Source organism: Rhyacophila brunnea, unplaced genomic scaffold (genome assembly GCF_057557595.1).
Source record: "Rhyacophila brunnea isolate RB1 unplaced genomic scaffold, BYU_Rbru_1.0 scaffold_11, whole genome shotgun sequence".
In the NCBI taxonomy this organism is placed as follows: domain Eukaryota; kingdom Metazoa; phylum Arthropoda; class Insecta; order Trichoptera; family Rhyacophilidae; genus Rhyacophila; species Rhyacophila brunnea.
In genome coordinates this window covers 33115848-33131990 of record NW_028232763.1, presented here as the reverse complement: position 1 = coordinate 33131990, position 16143 = coordinate 33115848, and the positions used below count along the sequence as shown (strand labels likewise).

The 16143-nt window shown below is 36.9% G+C and overlaps 1 protein-coding gene across 2 annotated transcripts in view; it reads right to left on the bottom strand.

Moving 5' to 3' along the window:
• The window catches only part of numb (NUMB endocytic adaptor protein), an 80806-nt gene that overhangs the window by 4396 nt on the left and 60267 nt on the right, over positions 1-16143 (bottom strand). For both annotated transcript variants that reach the window (XM_085960284.1, XM_085960283.1), the window contains 4 exons: positions 5853-6119; positions 4308-4459; positions 2317-2513; positions 315-537 (listed from right to left, as the gene is read on the bottom strand). In XM_085960284.1, the coding sequence (XP_085816410.1) occupies positions 315-537; positions 2317-2513; positions 4308-4459; positions 5853-6086 (806 nt within the window). In that variant the 5' untranslated portion in view covers positions 6087-6119. The remainder of the gene's footprint in view (positions 1-314; positions 538-2316; positions 2514-4307; positions 4460-5852; positions 6120-16143) is intronic.

Below are 16143 nucleotides of genomic sequence, written 5' to 3'. Positions count from 1 at the left end.
CAAATCAAGCGTCAACACAATCGTGTTGGTAGCTGAATCATCCTCATGATGATAGTTGAAGCTGGTTTGGCCTGCGGTGGAATCGAACCCGCTCCACTAGATTCGCGCAGATAGATGGTTTAATGGAATTTTAAAAACTAACTAACACCTTCGGCATTTTGTATTCGAAGTACAATGAAACAAAATGTAAAAATGACTGACAAAGTGTGCACTATTTATGTCAGATTCCCACAGCCCATCTCTACTCTTCGCCACTTGAATTTATAATACACATAATCGATAACATGATCCATAAAATTTTCTCGAAAACTCACTTGTTATTGAGATGTGAAAAGCCTCTGAAGGAGCCCTGTCGTTCCAGCATGTGGGGTGCAGCGTGGGGGCGCTCGATGGCGAATGGATTAGGTGGGGCCGGTGCCGGGATGGGAGCGGGCAGAGCCACCGGAGCTGATAACGATAGCGGGGAAGAGGGTAATGAGAAACCCCCGTTACTGCTTTCGATGCTCACAGACCGATCCGATCTATTGACTGAACCTCCTAAAACAAAAGTAATATTCGATTATGAAATTGAAATGAAGCAATAAGATGACAAATCAAATAATGTGAAACTGGCAAAAAATGTGATGGTCAAAACTGTAACAAACTTATAAGAGCAGAAACATTATTAATGTGCTTAATATGAACTCGTCAGATCCCTTTATAATTTGTGCATACGTACATTGTAAATTTTACGTTTTTGAAGGCACTTTCAAAAAATGTAAGTAGAGGGAAAACGTAAATTGGGGGTTATGAATTTTTTTTTTAAATCAATCAAATTGGTTTTATAAAAAAAGTGTGTGTACTTATTTATCATGTTAAATTACACACTCATGAAAAAGGACTGCTTATTGGAACGCCGTTGGTTTATTTCTATACACTCTAACTTATATTATTATAATATAATGGTTTCTCGTTGTTTTTATTTTTAAAGTACCAACTGTCACTCTGACGTTTAATGGTTTATTTAGGTAAGGAATTACAAATGGCCGACAATAATAAATTTACTGCCTAGGCAACGGAACAATTTTAAACTATAATATTATACTGTATAATTGTCACGATTGCAGTATCATACTGTGGCGTAAAGGTAGTGCGTTCGGCTGATAACCGAACAATTGGTAGTTCGAATCCAATCGAGTGCGTTTTTTTTCGTGTGAAAAAATAAATTATGTGTTACTGTCACATGCCAAAAATACACTGATCTGATTTCCCAAACGCGCCAAAAGAAGTATAACTTCAAAAATGTAAATTATGTGAAAATAAAAAACAAAAAATGTCAGCAACTGTCGGTGACTATAACATTCAAACCAAACTGCAAAATGACTAACAATAATCATCCTATATTGGCTAAAATAAAAGGCACTGTGGAACTATTTCTCCACAGTCAGTAATTTTGATGTTCAAGCTGACATTATTGGCCACGAAACCAACAGTAAGAACTTCACGAAGGCTTTTAAACACGTCTAGATCCTCTGTCACAAGGTCAAAAAACGGTAAGAAACCAAAATATAATAATATAATCCAATGCTTAGCAAAGAAAAAAATTACTACTCCGACTCCGAAGATCATCTTCACGATTTATGTACAAAAATGTTGTTTTAAAAAAACTCTCTCCTCAAAAATTTCAAATGTAAGTTAGAATAGTTCTGCATTCAGTTGATGACTTATTTAGGCATTTTTGATAAAATTTACAATGTAGTTATTTTAAAGAGATTCATGAAAAAGCTACATGCCAAGAGACAATCGGCACCGATTTGATGCAGAGTGTTGACTACATGATTCTGGACAATCGGCGTCAATTTGGTGCATTGTCCTTGGTAAACATGTTTCGTTTTTTATTTTTAGTTATTTTTATTACAACTAAAAATTACAACTGGGCCTCATAGGTAGGTTACCTGAGCATATTCAAATAATACCTTATGATAGTACTTACAATGAATTTTTAGCAAGTAGTTTCTATATAAAAACAGTGACTTTTTATTTGTTTCAATAAAATGAGCTCAAACGAGTATTTTATTTTTAATGACCAGTTAACCTACCCTCACCCTACCCTACCAGATAAGCCAGCTAGGTTTTTCTATGTAGATTTTGAAAATCATAACCTAATTAAAGGTATTTAACATTGAAGAAAGATTTTTTCAACATTTTCTTTGTGCTGCGTTAAAAATATTTTACAGGTGCCTTTATGTAGCAACATAGCTACAATATAAAAGGGCTCCTTGAAAAACTGGACAACCTTATATACAATTGTATGAAAGAGAAAAGGGATCAAATTACCATTAGAAAGTATTTTGTTGGTATGCGACTTATTGAGCTCGGCTGCAATGACGGTGTCCTTGTCTCGGCGCTGCTTGCGTTCCAGGCAAGCGGCGAAGGCGCAGCCCACCGCGTGTGATAGACGATCACCTGGCTCCCGCGCTGCCAGGAACCCGTGGCACATCCATCGACGTGTCGTGCCGTCCCGGCAAATGTAACTGCAACAATACAAGAGTATGCGATGTAATAGAGGTCGCAGATGTCGAGCAGATGAAATGGCAATGGGCTGGATAAGTCACTCGGTGAGTGTAAAACCGCTGGACAAGTGCTGTCATACAGTGGTCGGTCGTCAAGGGGTACTAAACGCCCACAGGGATGCACTAAAACCGGCTGAATAGACGAACTTAAAAATTTTGGTGGATGGACGTGGCAACAAAAAACTAGTAACTAGGGAGCTTGGGGAGGTCTTCATCCAGCAGTGGATCGACCCCGGCTGATGATGATATTGGAATTATAGTGTATAATACAGATGGATAATGTTTCCCCCATTAAAGACATTAAAAACTGTTGACCTTACATTGTAGCATTGAGATCTCACAATTCAGATTAATTTTGGCATTACTTGAAAGTTTTAAGCTTCAATTATTGACCTCCAAAACTGACAATATTCAGGCCAGTGCATGAAGTTGCAAATTTCGATTACAGCGCTAGTTGTTGATCATTCTTCGAATGCAATAAATATGGTGTTGTAAAATGATAAATTAATTAATTAATTTTAATGAAATATTCCATCTAAAATTGTCATTTAATGCAAACAAACATGTCACCCCACATTGCATTCAAAGATAATAAATTACTACCACTACCATCGGAATTCGCTATTTCAATACCCTGGAATGACTATAGTCGGCCTTGTTGATCTTTGATCATTTTCAACCATTGAAATATATCGATGAACTTAATGAATTAAATTACACTATAATTATAAACAGTCTCATGATGGCCAAGCGTCTCAAACGTCTGCCTATAACGTCGTGAGTCCCAGGTTCGAATCCTGGGTCTGGCAAATACACATATTGTTTTCCAATTTGTGTTTGAGTCAGAGTATGAACCTCTTAGGTTGAGCAAGTGGCTAACATCCATTTCTCGCAAAAACAAAAATCTGTTATTACAAACCTCCACTCCGTGTCTGTGGAGGCCCATATGATGTTATTAGGATCAAACATGGTCACAAACAAGGAAAAAATTAAATCATGCCATAATTTTTTTATTATTATGGAACAAATAACTTACTGACTGCAGATGTAGGTGATAGAAAAATGAACTCTATCGATATTGTAATAAGGGTCAATTTCCAAAATACATTAATTTGTTTACAATAATTTACAGCATGGTTTTTTTTCGCCAACATATATATCTATATCCTGACACAAGATGTTCATCTTATAAATACATACTATGTACATCAAATTGAGCTCTACCTACATTGCATTCTGATTCTTACAGATTTTTTTTCAGTTGTCTAGTATACAGCACTCGAAATGGAAAATTTTACGAACGGGAGCGTTCGATAATTTTATGATAATATTTACATACATAGTTTTCTAATTTTATGTTTATTTTATAAAAATAAGTGTGTTAGGTTGTTTGTTATACCTATGGCTTAACTACCTCAGACGGTCAAATTAATTTTTCCACAAGACGGAGTGATAATTTTGGGAATTTTATAAACCGGAACGGCGCTCCAGTCCATTTTGAGCACTGCTAGTAAACGAATGATTTATCCTGTAGATAAGTATATCAATGTTTTCAACTCCTTAGTCGATCGATGCCCTGGATAAAACACACGGTATTCAAACCAGTAAATAAACCACAAATTTAGAGACAAACATTCTGCCATTACACATCTGTAGGCGCTGTGAAGTTTTATCAATGCAAAATACCCGGCTGACTATCAAAAACAACTCAGATAAGGTACTAAAATAATTTTTAAAGAAGGTTGACGTATTTACCTAAAGCCCCGTTCATGGTTGCGGTCGGGGGCGCAGAAAGAAACTTTCTCGATGGTCTGGTCCACGATGAGCCCTTTGGTGTCTTCTTCTACCACGCGAAGCCCGTCTCCACTCACATGCAGCATGGCGCGGACTGCACGCCGCCGTGAATTCTGAAACAAATGAACAATATTTAGCGCATATTTATTTTTAATTTTTGCATTTCTGGAACATTTCTTATGTGGTCAAATTGGTAGGCACAGAATTAATATTAATATGTAAGTGGATGCATTGAAATATGACAGCATAGCTGCATTGAAATATGACTGCATAGCTGCCACTTTTACCTGGTCTCTGAAATATGAATCTTATAGTGTTGATGATAAATTCACTCCAACTGAATTAGTAATGCCAGCTGGTACGATTTAGAAAAATACATGTAACTTTAAAACATTGTTATGACAGAAGTTGTTCACTCCATTCTAATCAAAATAACTAAGAAAGATGTCATTTGTCACATTACCCAAGTTTCCTAAGTATGTGTGACATTTCAACAGTTAGTTTCGAACAATTTCATCTCCTAATTTGAAGGTTTTGCAATGGTTTTAATCATCAACATTAAATAATGCTTAATGATGTTGATTAACAGAAGATTATATGGACCTCCATAGAGTGGAAGGCTGTGTCAAAAGATTTTTTTTAAGAGAAGTGAATGTCAGTCAGCCACTTGTCCAACGTTTTAGGTCTATACTCGTGGGTACCTAACACGCATTATAAAACATAAATTTTGCCAGACCCAGGATTCGAACCTGTAAATAGTTTGTTATAATACGCATGTGCAAGGGAAGTTGTGCAACTAATTTGCCATGTTGCGATTGATTCAAGTTGCGTTGCGTTGAAGGCAGTAACTACTCACTAATTTCAGCGCGGTAGATTGAGCTTGCGACAGGTACACTAAATGGAGTAGCAGGACCGGTGTAGTTTACTTCATTGTCATTCATGGCACTACAACCTTTGGTGGGTCTTGGCCTGAGGCAAAAACTTCCTCCATCCTGAACAATCCACCGCCGACACTCTAAAATTTCTTTGACCAAGCATTTTTAAATCTCCCGTGGCGCAGTCTAGCCATGTCAATTTCAGCTGTCCAGGTCTTCTCTTGCCATCGGGGGTTGAGTACATAGCCCGCCTCGCCGGTATATCCTCCGGCATGTGGCCGATCCAGCGCAGTCTCAGTAGTTTACTTAGTGTTTTTTTCTTTTTTTAAAACTTTAAATAGTGTTTTATGTGTTTAACAACAAATTAATTTTAATTTGTAAAATTATTAGTATAAATAACAATGCTATCTCAATGTTTCTGGTACAATAGCTCACAGTGAACTGCGATACAGCAAACTGCACACATACAATTTCCTTGTCCCCCATGCCATCCACAACAGTGGGTTTTACAACATAAGTTATTAGGCTCCGTCTATTGGAGATGGTTTTCTCCAACATTTTTATATAGTTTCAATATTAAATTATTAAAAACCAATAAAAACATCTTATAATGTATGAATGGTATTCTCACCCTGAGCACTTTGAGAGCCTCCTCGCAGACCTGCATGCCCCGCGACTCGAACACCTCGACGCAGCCCAGGTACTTGACGGGGAAAGCGCATGTGGCGGCGCGCACGGCCGTCTCGTCCGCCTGCCATTGGTGCGGGCGAGCGCTCTCCGGCCCCCCTCCGCCGCCGCCTCCCCCGCCCCCGTCTCCCTTGCGCCGCCGGAATGAGTCGCGGAACGACCTCCGCAGCCGGTCCATCCCTCGCCCGCCCGTTCGCCGGAACGACGAGTTCTGCAAACAGACAAATTTGGTTAATCAAGATTCATACTCAATTCTTACAACAGCTTACAACTTACAACTTATCAAATACATTTTATATATTATAGTGAACATAACAAATTACAAATTCAAGACGTTCAACAACATAAAAAAGAAAAAAATATTTGTGTTTGGGCATGAGAGTGTACTCTGGAAAATACAGAAACACCACGGTTGAACCGATGAGGTGCCCACGGGGTAAAAGACTAATTCAATGGTACCAAGTCAATGTACTCCTTCTGGATTTCGTAATGACTTGCACCCCAGCCATCTCATGCAGTGCTTTCGATCATCATCGTTTTATAGTGACTGTGTCATGTGAAAATAATAATATATAACAATGAGTTCAAATATATCAATATGGTGATTGCGTTTTTTGTACTTCCTGTTTATTTTATTGTGGTAAATTAATTATAAATTGATAAATAATAATTTACTATTGGAAGCAGCTAGAGACAGCCAGCTGTTTAGCTAGTTAGCTAGGGCTTGCATCCAGCTTGGCGTCGCCATTACATAATGGTGGATTTTAATATAATCATAAAATAAATCTAATAAACATTCAAGTAGTTATTCTTACATGCTGATGGCATCTTGTAATTTTATTATTGATTTACAGCTGTATTCTTACAGTTTTGAACCGCACTTAACGCAGTTAGTGGTTTATCGGCCGAATAAGAAAACTATAAAAAATGAGATGCGTACAGGAATGCGCACGAAAATGAAACGTGGCGGCCGTCCACCTCCTGTCAGTCTGACACATGACAGGAGCATACTTATATACATACGTAAAGAGTCGGCAGAAATCAATTCATTACAAGTTTTTTTGTTGGTTAGAATCGTCATTGAGAACCCATCAATTTTGTAGATCCCGTAGAGCATTTGCAAACTTTAAACAGTAATAATTGTGCCGTTTAAAAAACACATCATGAATAATCCATAGTCTAGATACAATGCTCCCGTGTTTCGATTGCTCACTAAAGACGTCATAAAAAACGCAGTATTTCCCATGGATAAGATGGATTTACGTAACATTACGATAAAATAGGTACTACATAATATGAGCCTACTTGTTACTGCTTTTGATAGTATATATTATGCAATTGGACGCAGTCTGCATTGTTTAAAAATATCACCTAAACTCTAATAAACAAAATTAAAATCTCAAACGCACTGGTAAGACTGTCATAGGCTGATTGGTATAGATAGATCTATAAATGATAATAATAAAATTAGATCCCTTTTTATTTCCGTATGGTACATTAGGACGGAATTCTCAATAATACGGCATCTCATAACATAGATGAAGTTAGCTGCGAGACAAAAGTGTGGCCACTCGATTCCTAAATAAATATTTATATTATTAGAAATATAAAATAAATATGATGGAATAACTAATAAATTATTTAAAGTTCATGATAATTATTCATTTATAATTATTAAATTTATATGGTACCGTTTGCACATTTTTACACCAATTCACAATTTCAATATTTTAAATTAATTATCGGGGAATCAAAATTTAAAAATTGGTAACATTAGTCTCGGCATGACACGTATTACGTCAGAGACGTGACGTCACAATTCAACGGACTCAATTTAGATTTATGCATGCAAATTTGCATTAAATAGCTTGAATGTAGTTTGCTGTTCTATGCATACGCCAGTTAAATATGTAGCGAGTATTGAACCAGTGAATAAGTACACAAATAAACCAAATTAAGGATCGAACCAAATTTGTATCAATAGAAAATTAACAGAATGAGGGGTCATCCATATATAATGTAATTTGTGATTTATTTATTTATTTTTTTTATTTTATTTATAAAAAAAGAGTATTACGGCATTACAGCTTTTGGCCAATGCGCCATAATACATAATACATACAAATATATAAAAATATCTTAATTACAAATAACAACTAATATGACAAGAAAGTGGAAAAGACAGCATGTGTGAATATTAAAGAAATATGATAATATATACAATTATAAATTTATCCTATTTAAAACGTCTACAAACATTATATAATTAATAAAAAACAAATCAACCTTTATGGTGCCATCAAATAAGCTAATTGCACGATACACAGCATCATGAAACATAACATCTGTCCTGCGACGAGGTATCTTGAAGACCGTGGAGCTGCGAGTGATATTGGTGGGAACATGAAAATTAATATTCGCCAGTATATGCGGATTGTAAATGAACCCACGAAGAAGTAAAAAGAAATGCTTTAAAAGAACAATCACTCTTCGGGTAGACAGGGATTGCATTGATAGCATACCCAGAAGAAAACGAGTCGGGAAATTCATTTTATTGTCATTATCATAAGGAAAGAACCCGTATGTTCTTAAGTAGAGAAATCTAAGAAATCTATTGTGGACTCGGTCCAGCTTAATTGTGTGCATGAACCTATTAGGACTCCAAATAATGCTGGCATATTCAAGAATACTCAACACAAATGATACGTATAATGTACGTAGCACTCGGACGTTTTCGAATGATTTTGAAACCCTCATAACAAAACCAAGCATTTTGCTAGATCTAGTACTGATGTTAAGAATATGCTGATTGAAAGTGAACTTTGTATCATACAATACTCCCAAATCTTTTATCTCCGTTACCCTACTCAATATTATACCAGACAATGTGTATGGGAACAATAAGGTGTGCCTTGAACGATTGAATGAAATAATATTACATTTGGAGGTAGCGAATTCAAGTTTATTTAAGATAGACCATTGCGAGATAGCATCTAGGTCAGACTGCAACATCGCACAGCATAATGGGGTTTCAATAGTTCGAAAAAGTTTAAGATCATCTGCGAATAGCAAACAAGAAGAATTGGTTATAACTTTGACAATATCATCAAAAAATATTAAAAACAAAATTGGGCCAAGATTTGAACCTTGAGGAACACCAGAGTTTGTTCTAAAAATCCGCGATTCATTCCCATGATAATCAACAAATTGACGGCGATTTTTCAAATAAGAAGCAAAAAAACATATTATACTATATGACGCGCCAAATGTACAAAGCTTTTGTAATAAAATATCGTGATCAACACGATCAAATGCCTTGGAAATATCTGTGTACACAGAATCAACTTGAATTGACTTATCCATAGAATTTGAAATAAAATTATTATACACTATAAGATTTGTTACTGTGGACCGCCTAAGTCGAAAACCATGCTGCGAATCGGAGAGGCGAGAGTCTATTTGACGGTTGATGTTTATATGTAATATCGATTCAAATAATTTACATGGAGCCGAAAGAACTGCTATTGGCCTATAGTTAGAGATCTCTGATCTAGATCCCTTTTTATGAAGCGGCCTTAGGCGGGTTATTTTCCATGCATCAGGAAAAGTGCTGGATGCTATGATTAAATTAAATATATGTTTAAGCGGAAAGGATATATGTTCGTAACAGCCCTTAACCACATAAGGTGGCAAGCCATCTGGACCAAATGAACTTTTGGGAGACAAATTTGAAAACCCATATTCCATATCTTTCTCGTCAAAAGCTGAGATTTGAATATCTTGCGTTGCAGACGAAGGACCAGCAGAATCGGGGTCAAGTAGCGGTTCTATTGAGCTATAAAGTGATTCAAAATGCTTAGCAAATGCATCAGATATAACATGGTTCTCTATAGGATCATTATTCAACGTCATCATGGCATTGTCTTTTGTAGTACTACTGGAACTAAGCGAATGAATATATTTCCAAAAACAATTAGGATCTGAGACAATATTTCGACCAATCGACGTTAGATATGATTTGTGAGCCGAAGAGATGTCACACTTCAATGAGTTTCTAAGACAGGAAAATTTACTATAATCTGCAGTCCGTCTATGTTTTTTCCACAGTGCATGATAATATGCCTTTGACCTTAGATTATAAATAATTTCTGGCGTAAACCACTTAGGATATGAGTACTTCGGTAGATGAACGAGCCGGCGAGGGAAACAGGAGTCCAGACTATTATAAAATTTATTATAAAAAATAGCTAATGCCGTGTTTACATCAATTTGTTCATATAAAGAGGTCCAATCTGTAGTACTCAAAGAATTATACAGCGCTAAAAAATTTCCATTTGAAAAATTCCATTGCGGATTATGCCTATTCAGTGGAGGAATCGACGAATCATTTCTGTGCGATACATGCTTAAAAGATAAAATTGTGCAAGTAGAGGGATGATAGACATCTTCAGGAACGAGAGGCTCATCACACGCGCTGACCACCGTGCAACCAACGTTAGATAGCACCAAATCAAGCGTCCGACCGAGACTATTTTTCACAGAAGAAAATTGTTTTAAATTAAATAAATTATTAAAGCTGGTATAATCAGATTCAATTATACCAGCGGAATACAAATTAAAATCTCCCAAAATAATTAGTTTTTTGTTGGGCAGTACCAAATTTTCTATTATGTGAAAAAAGTCACTGTATGTAGTCGCTGAGCTGCCGGGAGGGAAATATACAGCGGCCAAGTACAGTGAACAAAAGTTAAAATTAACTTTACACAAATTAAAATCAAAATCATATTCAGTTAAATTTGATCTGGTTGGATATAAAGTTTGTGTGGATAATGCTACCCCATTTCTAATTGCCAGCAAAACGCCCCCACCTCGTCTACCATTTCGACGGTCTGTTCTATGCACAGAATATTCACTTCCGAACAGCTCATTGGCCGATATGGTGTCGTCGAGCCATGTTTCGCTTAGAGCAATTATCGATGGTCGGGCACACAATATACCCTCTTTAAATGTATTTACTTTAGTTTTTAGGCCTCTTACATTTTGATAATAAATCTCACATGACCGAGGTGCGGAAGTTGTTGAATGATGCTTATTATAAGCGAGTCATGCTGAGGATGGGTGAGGGATTTCAATTGAGTAGTCCGTCATTGATCGCTCCCTCTGCTCCGCATACAGGCGAGCCGGACATGTTACACTATGGGTCGGGTGGTCATATGGCCGCTTGTGACGGCGGCAGGCAACGCATTTTGGTGAAGCTTCCTTCACGGGGCAGTCCGCACGGTCGTGGCCTGGTTCGGCACAGTAAGAACAGGTGACGTCTTTTGCCGAGCATGATTTGGCCATGTGCCCATATAAGTGGCATTTATTGCACTTGGTTACCCCTAGATAGTTCTGGAGTGGGAAAGAGTCCCACCCCATGTACAGTCTGTCATCTGCAATGAGAGCAGACCACACCGCGGCAGGTACATACGTGATATAATGGCATCTGCCAGTCCTGGGACCCACCTTGTGGCTGAGGCGTACGGCCTGGTAGGCCTCCTCAGATAGACCCGTTTGCTCTCTTGTAGAGTTGTAAATTGCCTCCCGAAGCTGGGGTTCTGTAGTGGAAGCCGGCATATTAAAAATAATAATGCGAGGCTGCTTTTTTCCTGCAAGTTTAACACTCAGAGCAGTCTCTGAGGTCTCCAGAGCGCTGACGAGACGCTTGGCCTCGTCCTCAGAGCGGGGGTGTACGATAACACCTCCGTTTCTGACGTTTCTAATTTCCGTTATTTGTACCCCAATATCCCTGGGGTTAAGGGACTTCTTGATGAGCTCTCTTGTCGTTTCCGATCGTTTTTCTCCTTCTCCCGTAGGGAAAAAGAGGACTCCAGGCCTTGGTGCTAGCGGCAACAGCGAAGGAAATGCTGACCCGGTGACAGCAGGTGCCGTGAATGGCGCCGCTGCCGGACGCTGCCGCCTTCCTAACGCAGTAGCCCAGGTGGTATCAATAGGGGGGGCAGTGATGGTAGGCTCCTTGTTGATTTGTAATGTGGCAGTTTTGAGAGTTTTCGTCTGCTCTCTTAAATCAGCAATGGCCAGGTTTTGATTTTCAATGCTTAATTGCCTATCACGAAGTTGAATCTGCAGGCCCTTAATCTCGCATTCCTGCGCTACGACTTTTATCTCCAGCTTGGCCATGCACAAATTCTGCCTTCCAACAGCCTCGGAAAGGCTTAGTAGGGCATTATGTAGCTTATCTTTAGAATCAGCCCTAAGGGAGGAGTGCACTTCATGTAAGCACGTTTGTATGTCATCATAGATGACATTATTTTCAGGCTCGGTTGTGGTGTCCGATACTGCTGAATCTATAACGACGTTGCAGTCGCTTTCGACATCCGACGTACTCGGGGGTGCAGGCTGGTGGCTTCTTTGTTTGGTTTTCTTTTGCTTTGGCTCTCTTTCTCCATCTTCAGCAGTAGAGGCCTTATCTTGTTGTGATTTGGGGCTCTTCGGCGAGCGTTCCTTTTTTGACCGCTCGCGTACGCGTGTTCCGATTCCTGAAGCAGTTTTTGCAGGGCCTGGAATGTCCGGTAGCGATTCCCCACGAGGAGGGGTCCGTTTGAGCGGCATATTACTATGCCTTTGCTGCCAATATGATTTAAATGTCTGAACGGTTGCTACCTTAGGATTTTGCAAGATCACTTAGTTTTACCGGAGTGTAGGTCATTATAACTAAACACAAAGTACGATATTAAATTGTTGCCTTAATCCATAATAATAATAAGAAATTACAAAATTACAATATTAAACTATCCCGTTTATTTATTAACTACAAAATCGTTATTATTAATAATTATTATAAATATAAGATGAACTAAATCGAAACAATTTGTACAACGTTAACAAATTTTTATGAAACACCAAATTTAATTACTAGCTTAACACTAATTTAACGATTTATAATGATCGTTTATGAGCGAAATAACTAATTAAGCAAAGCAATTATTTGTAATTAGACGGCGACATAAATTTATTGAAAACACGTCTGTTCACGCCGAAGACTCAACTCCTGATGACGGGGATAGGGGAGGTTGTAGAAAATGTAATGTCACAAGCCAACAAAACATAAACTCACTTTCTTCAGACATTTTACGTCGAATGACAGGGGGTTTAAAAAAGTGATATAGTTTGCACAGGAAAATAATAGATACGATTAATTTGTAATATTTTTTTTACTCATTCGGAAATTTTATAATTCCGCCATCAGAACATGATAGCTAGAGGAAGGGCATATTCTTCAGGCATTGCGACCATGATGAAATCACTTTGCAATGGTGTTAGTGTCATTTGAAAATAACAATACCAACACTAAAATGAGTCGCCTGTATAGCCAGAAGAATTTGACAATTATTTTAGTGGACACTTACTATTATTTTTACATTGAAGTATATACTTAAGTACTATTTGCAAATAAATACTGATAAAAATCGGTAAAGCTCTAGTATTGTGGTTAAGGTGTTTAATGACCAAAAACCAAACCTAATACAACCTACTTTTTTGAGATACAGTAGGTTGTGTTAGGTTTTGGTTTCATTTTTGGTCTCAGAAGACCTCGATCACAACAATGATAATATGGAGTACCTACTATAATAGCCTTACCCAATTTGTTTTATTGTCGAACTCTATATCTCCCTATAGGTTAGGGCCTAAACGCCCTAAACGGTAATACTTATAACAATAAATAAACATTTTTCCAAGATACTGGCGCCAAATTCGATGTTTGAATATTGATATAAAATTCGACAACCTGCACATGGGGAAACAATAGAGATGGGCGAATGGAGATCGATTTGAATCGATTGGTTTAACCTAAACTTTTGAAGTAGTTGTAGTAGGTTCTAATCGTTTTTTTTTTCAAAGAATAACTTCATTAAAACTCTAAATATTTTAAATGGTTTATATTTCTTGCAACACTAAAACAAGATAAATAATAATTAGTGTACGTATATTAGAGAATATAGACTGTTGTTTATCGAATAAACCTTTGTGCATGAGTCGCCTATTTCAAAAAATCATATTATTGTCCAGTTTTAACCAAAAATGAACTAAATACCTATGCAATTTTATTCATTATTATAGCACACACATGTTCTATAAACATTTCCAAAACTAGTCTTTTGTAGCCAGTATGTATAACGGTTGAAAAACATCATCAAATTTCAAAATGCATCTTGTCCGTCTCTGGTGGCAATTTTCAAATATCATGTTTTCCATTGTTACAGAGTATTTTAAACTTTCCCTCAACACGGGAAAGTATATCATGTTCAACAAAACTTTCAAGTGTTTGATTGGAAAAGCCCTCTAGTTAAAATATTAAAAGCATCCACCCACCCAATGGCCCGAGAAAAAAAATGTTATTTTTTCTATGTAGACTTTAGTTAGACGTTCCATGCTAGTTTTATGTGAATATCTCAAAACAAAACCAAACGGACAAGGTGAATTTTGGAAATAGGCAACTCATATTATAATCAACAGTAGAAAAATAACGTAAGGCGTTCAACACTTTAATGCTACTTACTAACCTAGGGGCGGCAAGTTATATGAAAGTATGGTGAAGCAGGCAAGTATGGTGAAAAAGTATGGTAAGGCAGGCTGGTAATCAATTTGCGGCAAAATTTCCACGTTATCATTTTATTATATGGGTACATTATAATGACTGAAGTAAATCCTCCGTGATGCCCTGAATTTTTTTAATCGCTATTTCTCGTAAGTGTTGTCGGCTATTGTTGGCCTGCTTCATTATGTTGTATGAGAAAGCCGATTCCTTGCCCCTCTTTTTATTTAATACCTCTTATGTTACTAACCCTGAATTATTAATATTGTTGGTGGACAGTCATTATAAAATAAAATGCCTAGTACTCGACTTATTAACGTAATTATTTATTTTGTTATAGAGTTGCAACAAAGAAAAATGCTCTTTGTTGATGTATGTATTCGCCAATAATTATGCTAATAAAAGATTTACGAGCATTAGTAGGGAAGTCTACACACTTATTTATATAATATTAAAAATACGATTATTACGTAAGAATGTGGAAAAAAGTTAGATTTTATTTTTGCTTGCTAACAATGCATGGTATAAGACAGAGGTAGCGAACATAACATGGCACGCGAGATTATTTTGCATGGCATGCGTGAGAGAAAACACCAATAATAATAATAATAAATGACAGATCGCATTGTATAAAATATAGCAGACAAAAAATACTTTTCAAGATTAAGCATTACGTTTAATTTATATACGTATATAATAATAGCATAGGTCGGTCTTATGCGTCACATATAATATTATCGTACTGGCCTCATCAGGCGGCGGGGAATACCACGCTGCGAACCTCTATTTTTATCTATTTACAATGCTTGAGACCACTGTAGCGAGAGAATGCCTCATCTGATCGGAGTAATTCTGGTGTCAATTCGTACGCAAATAACGAAATAAATTAATACTTTAACAAAAACAGTTTTATTTCTACCCACAAAAAAATGACTGCACCAAATAAGGAACAAAAACTTGGTGAAGCTTAGTAGTAATTCTGGCAGACGACAGTTTCAAAATTGGTGGACCGAAGTATAGCGTAATTGAAAAAAGTGATATATCTACTACATGTGTGCTATGTTTTGTGAGTGGTATCAAGAACAGTACTTCTCAAACTGGGGGGCGCAGCCCTCTAGGGAGCCCTGGAACTCCTGCCAGGGAGCCGCGAAATATTTCAGTATTTCAACAAATAAGTAGGTATCTCCCAAAATTAAATGAAGACCAAGAGTACAATTTTATTGGATAAGAACACCATTTGCTAAATCTTTAAAATATTATCATATTACGAGGACAGCTCAATAAGAATCGATTGACATTATTAGATCAGATAATTCTTTTTAAGTCGAATTTAATGAAAGAAGTCTTGCAGAATTTTGGATAAGGCGACAGCAAGAATATCCGTCAAACGCAAAAGCAGCATTGTTAATCATAATTCCTTTCGAGACAATATACCTACCTATGCGAAACAATCATTACTGGTAATAAAAAAATCTTTCAACGGAGACTTTGGAGCAAACCCTGCGAAATAACATTTCAAACATTGTACTGGATATTGATTAATTATGTAAAAATATGCAATCATTCCCCTCTCATTAAATTGTGTTTGTAGGCTGTAGCTGTAATAAATTAAGTTAATTTTTTTGTTTTTTTTTTTAAT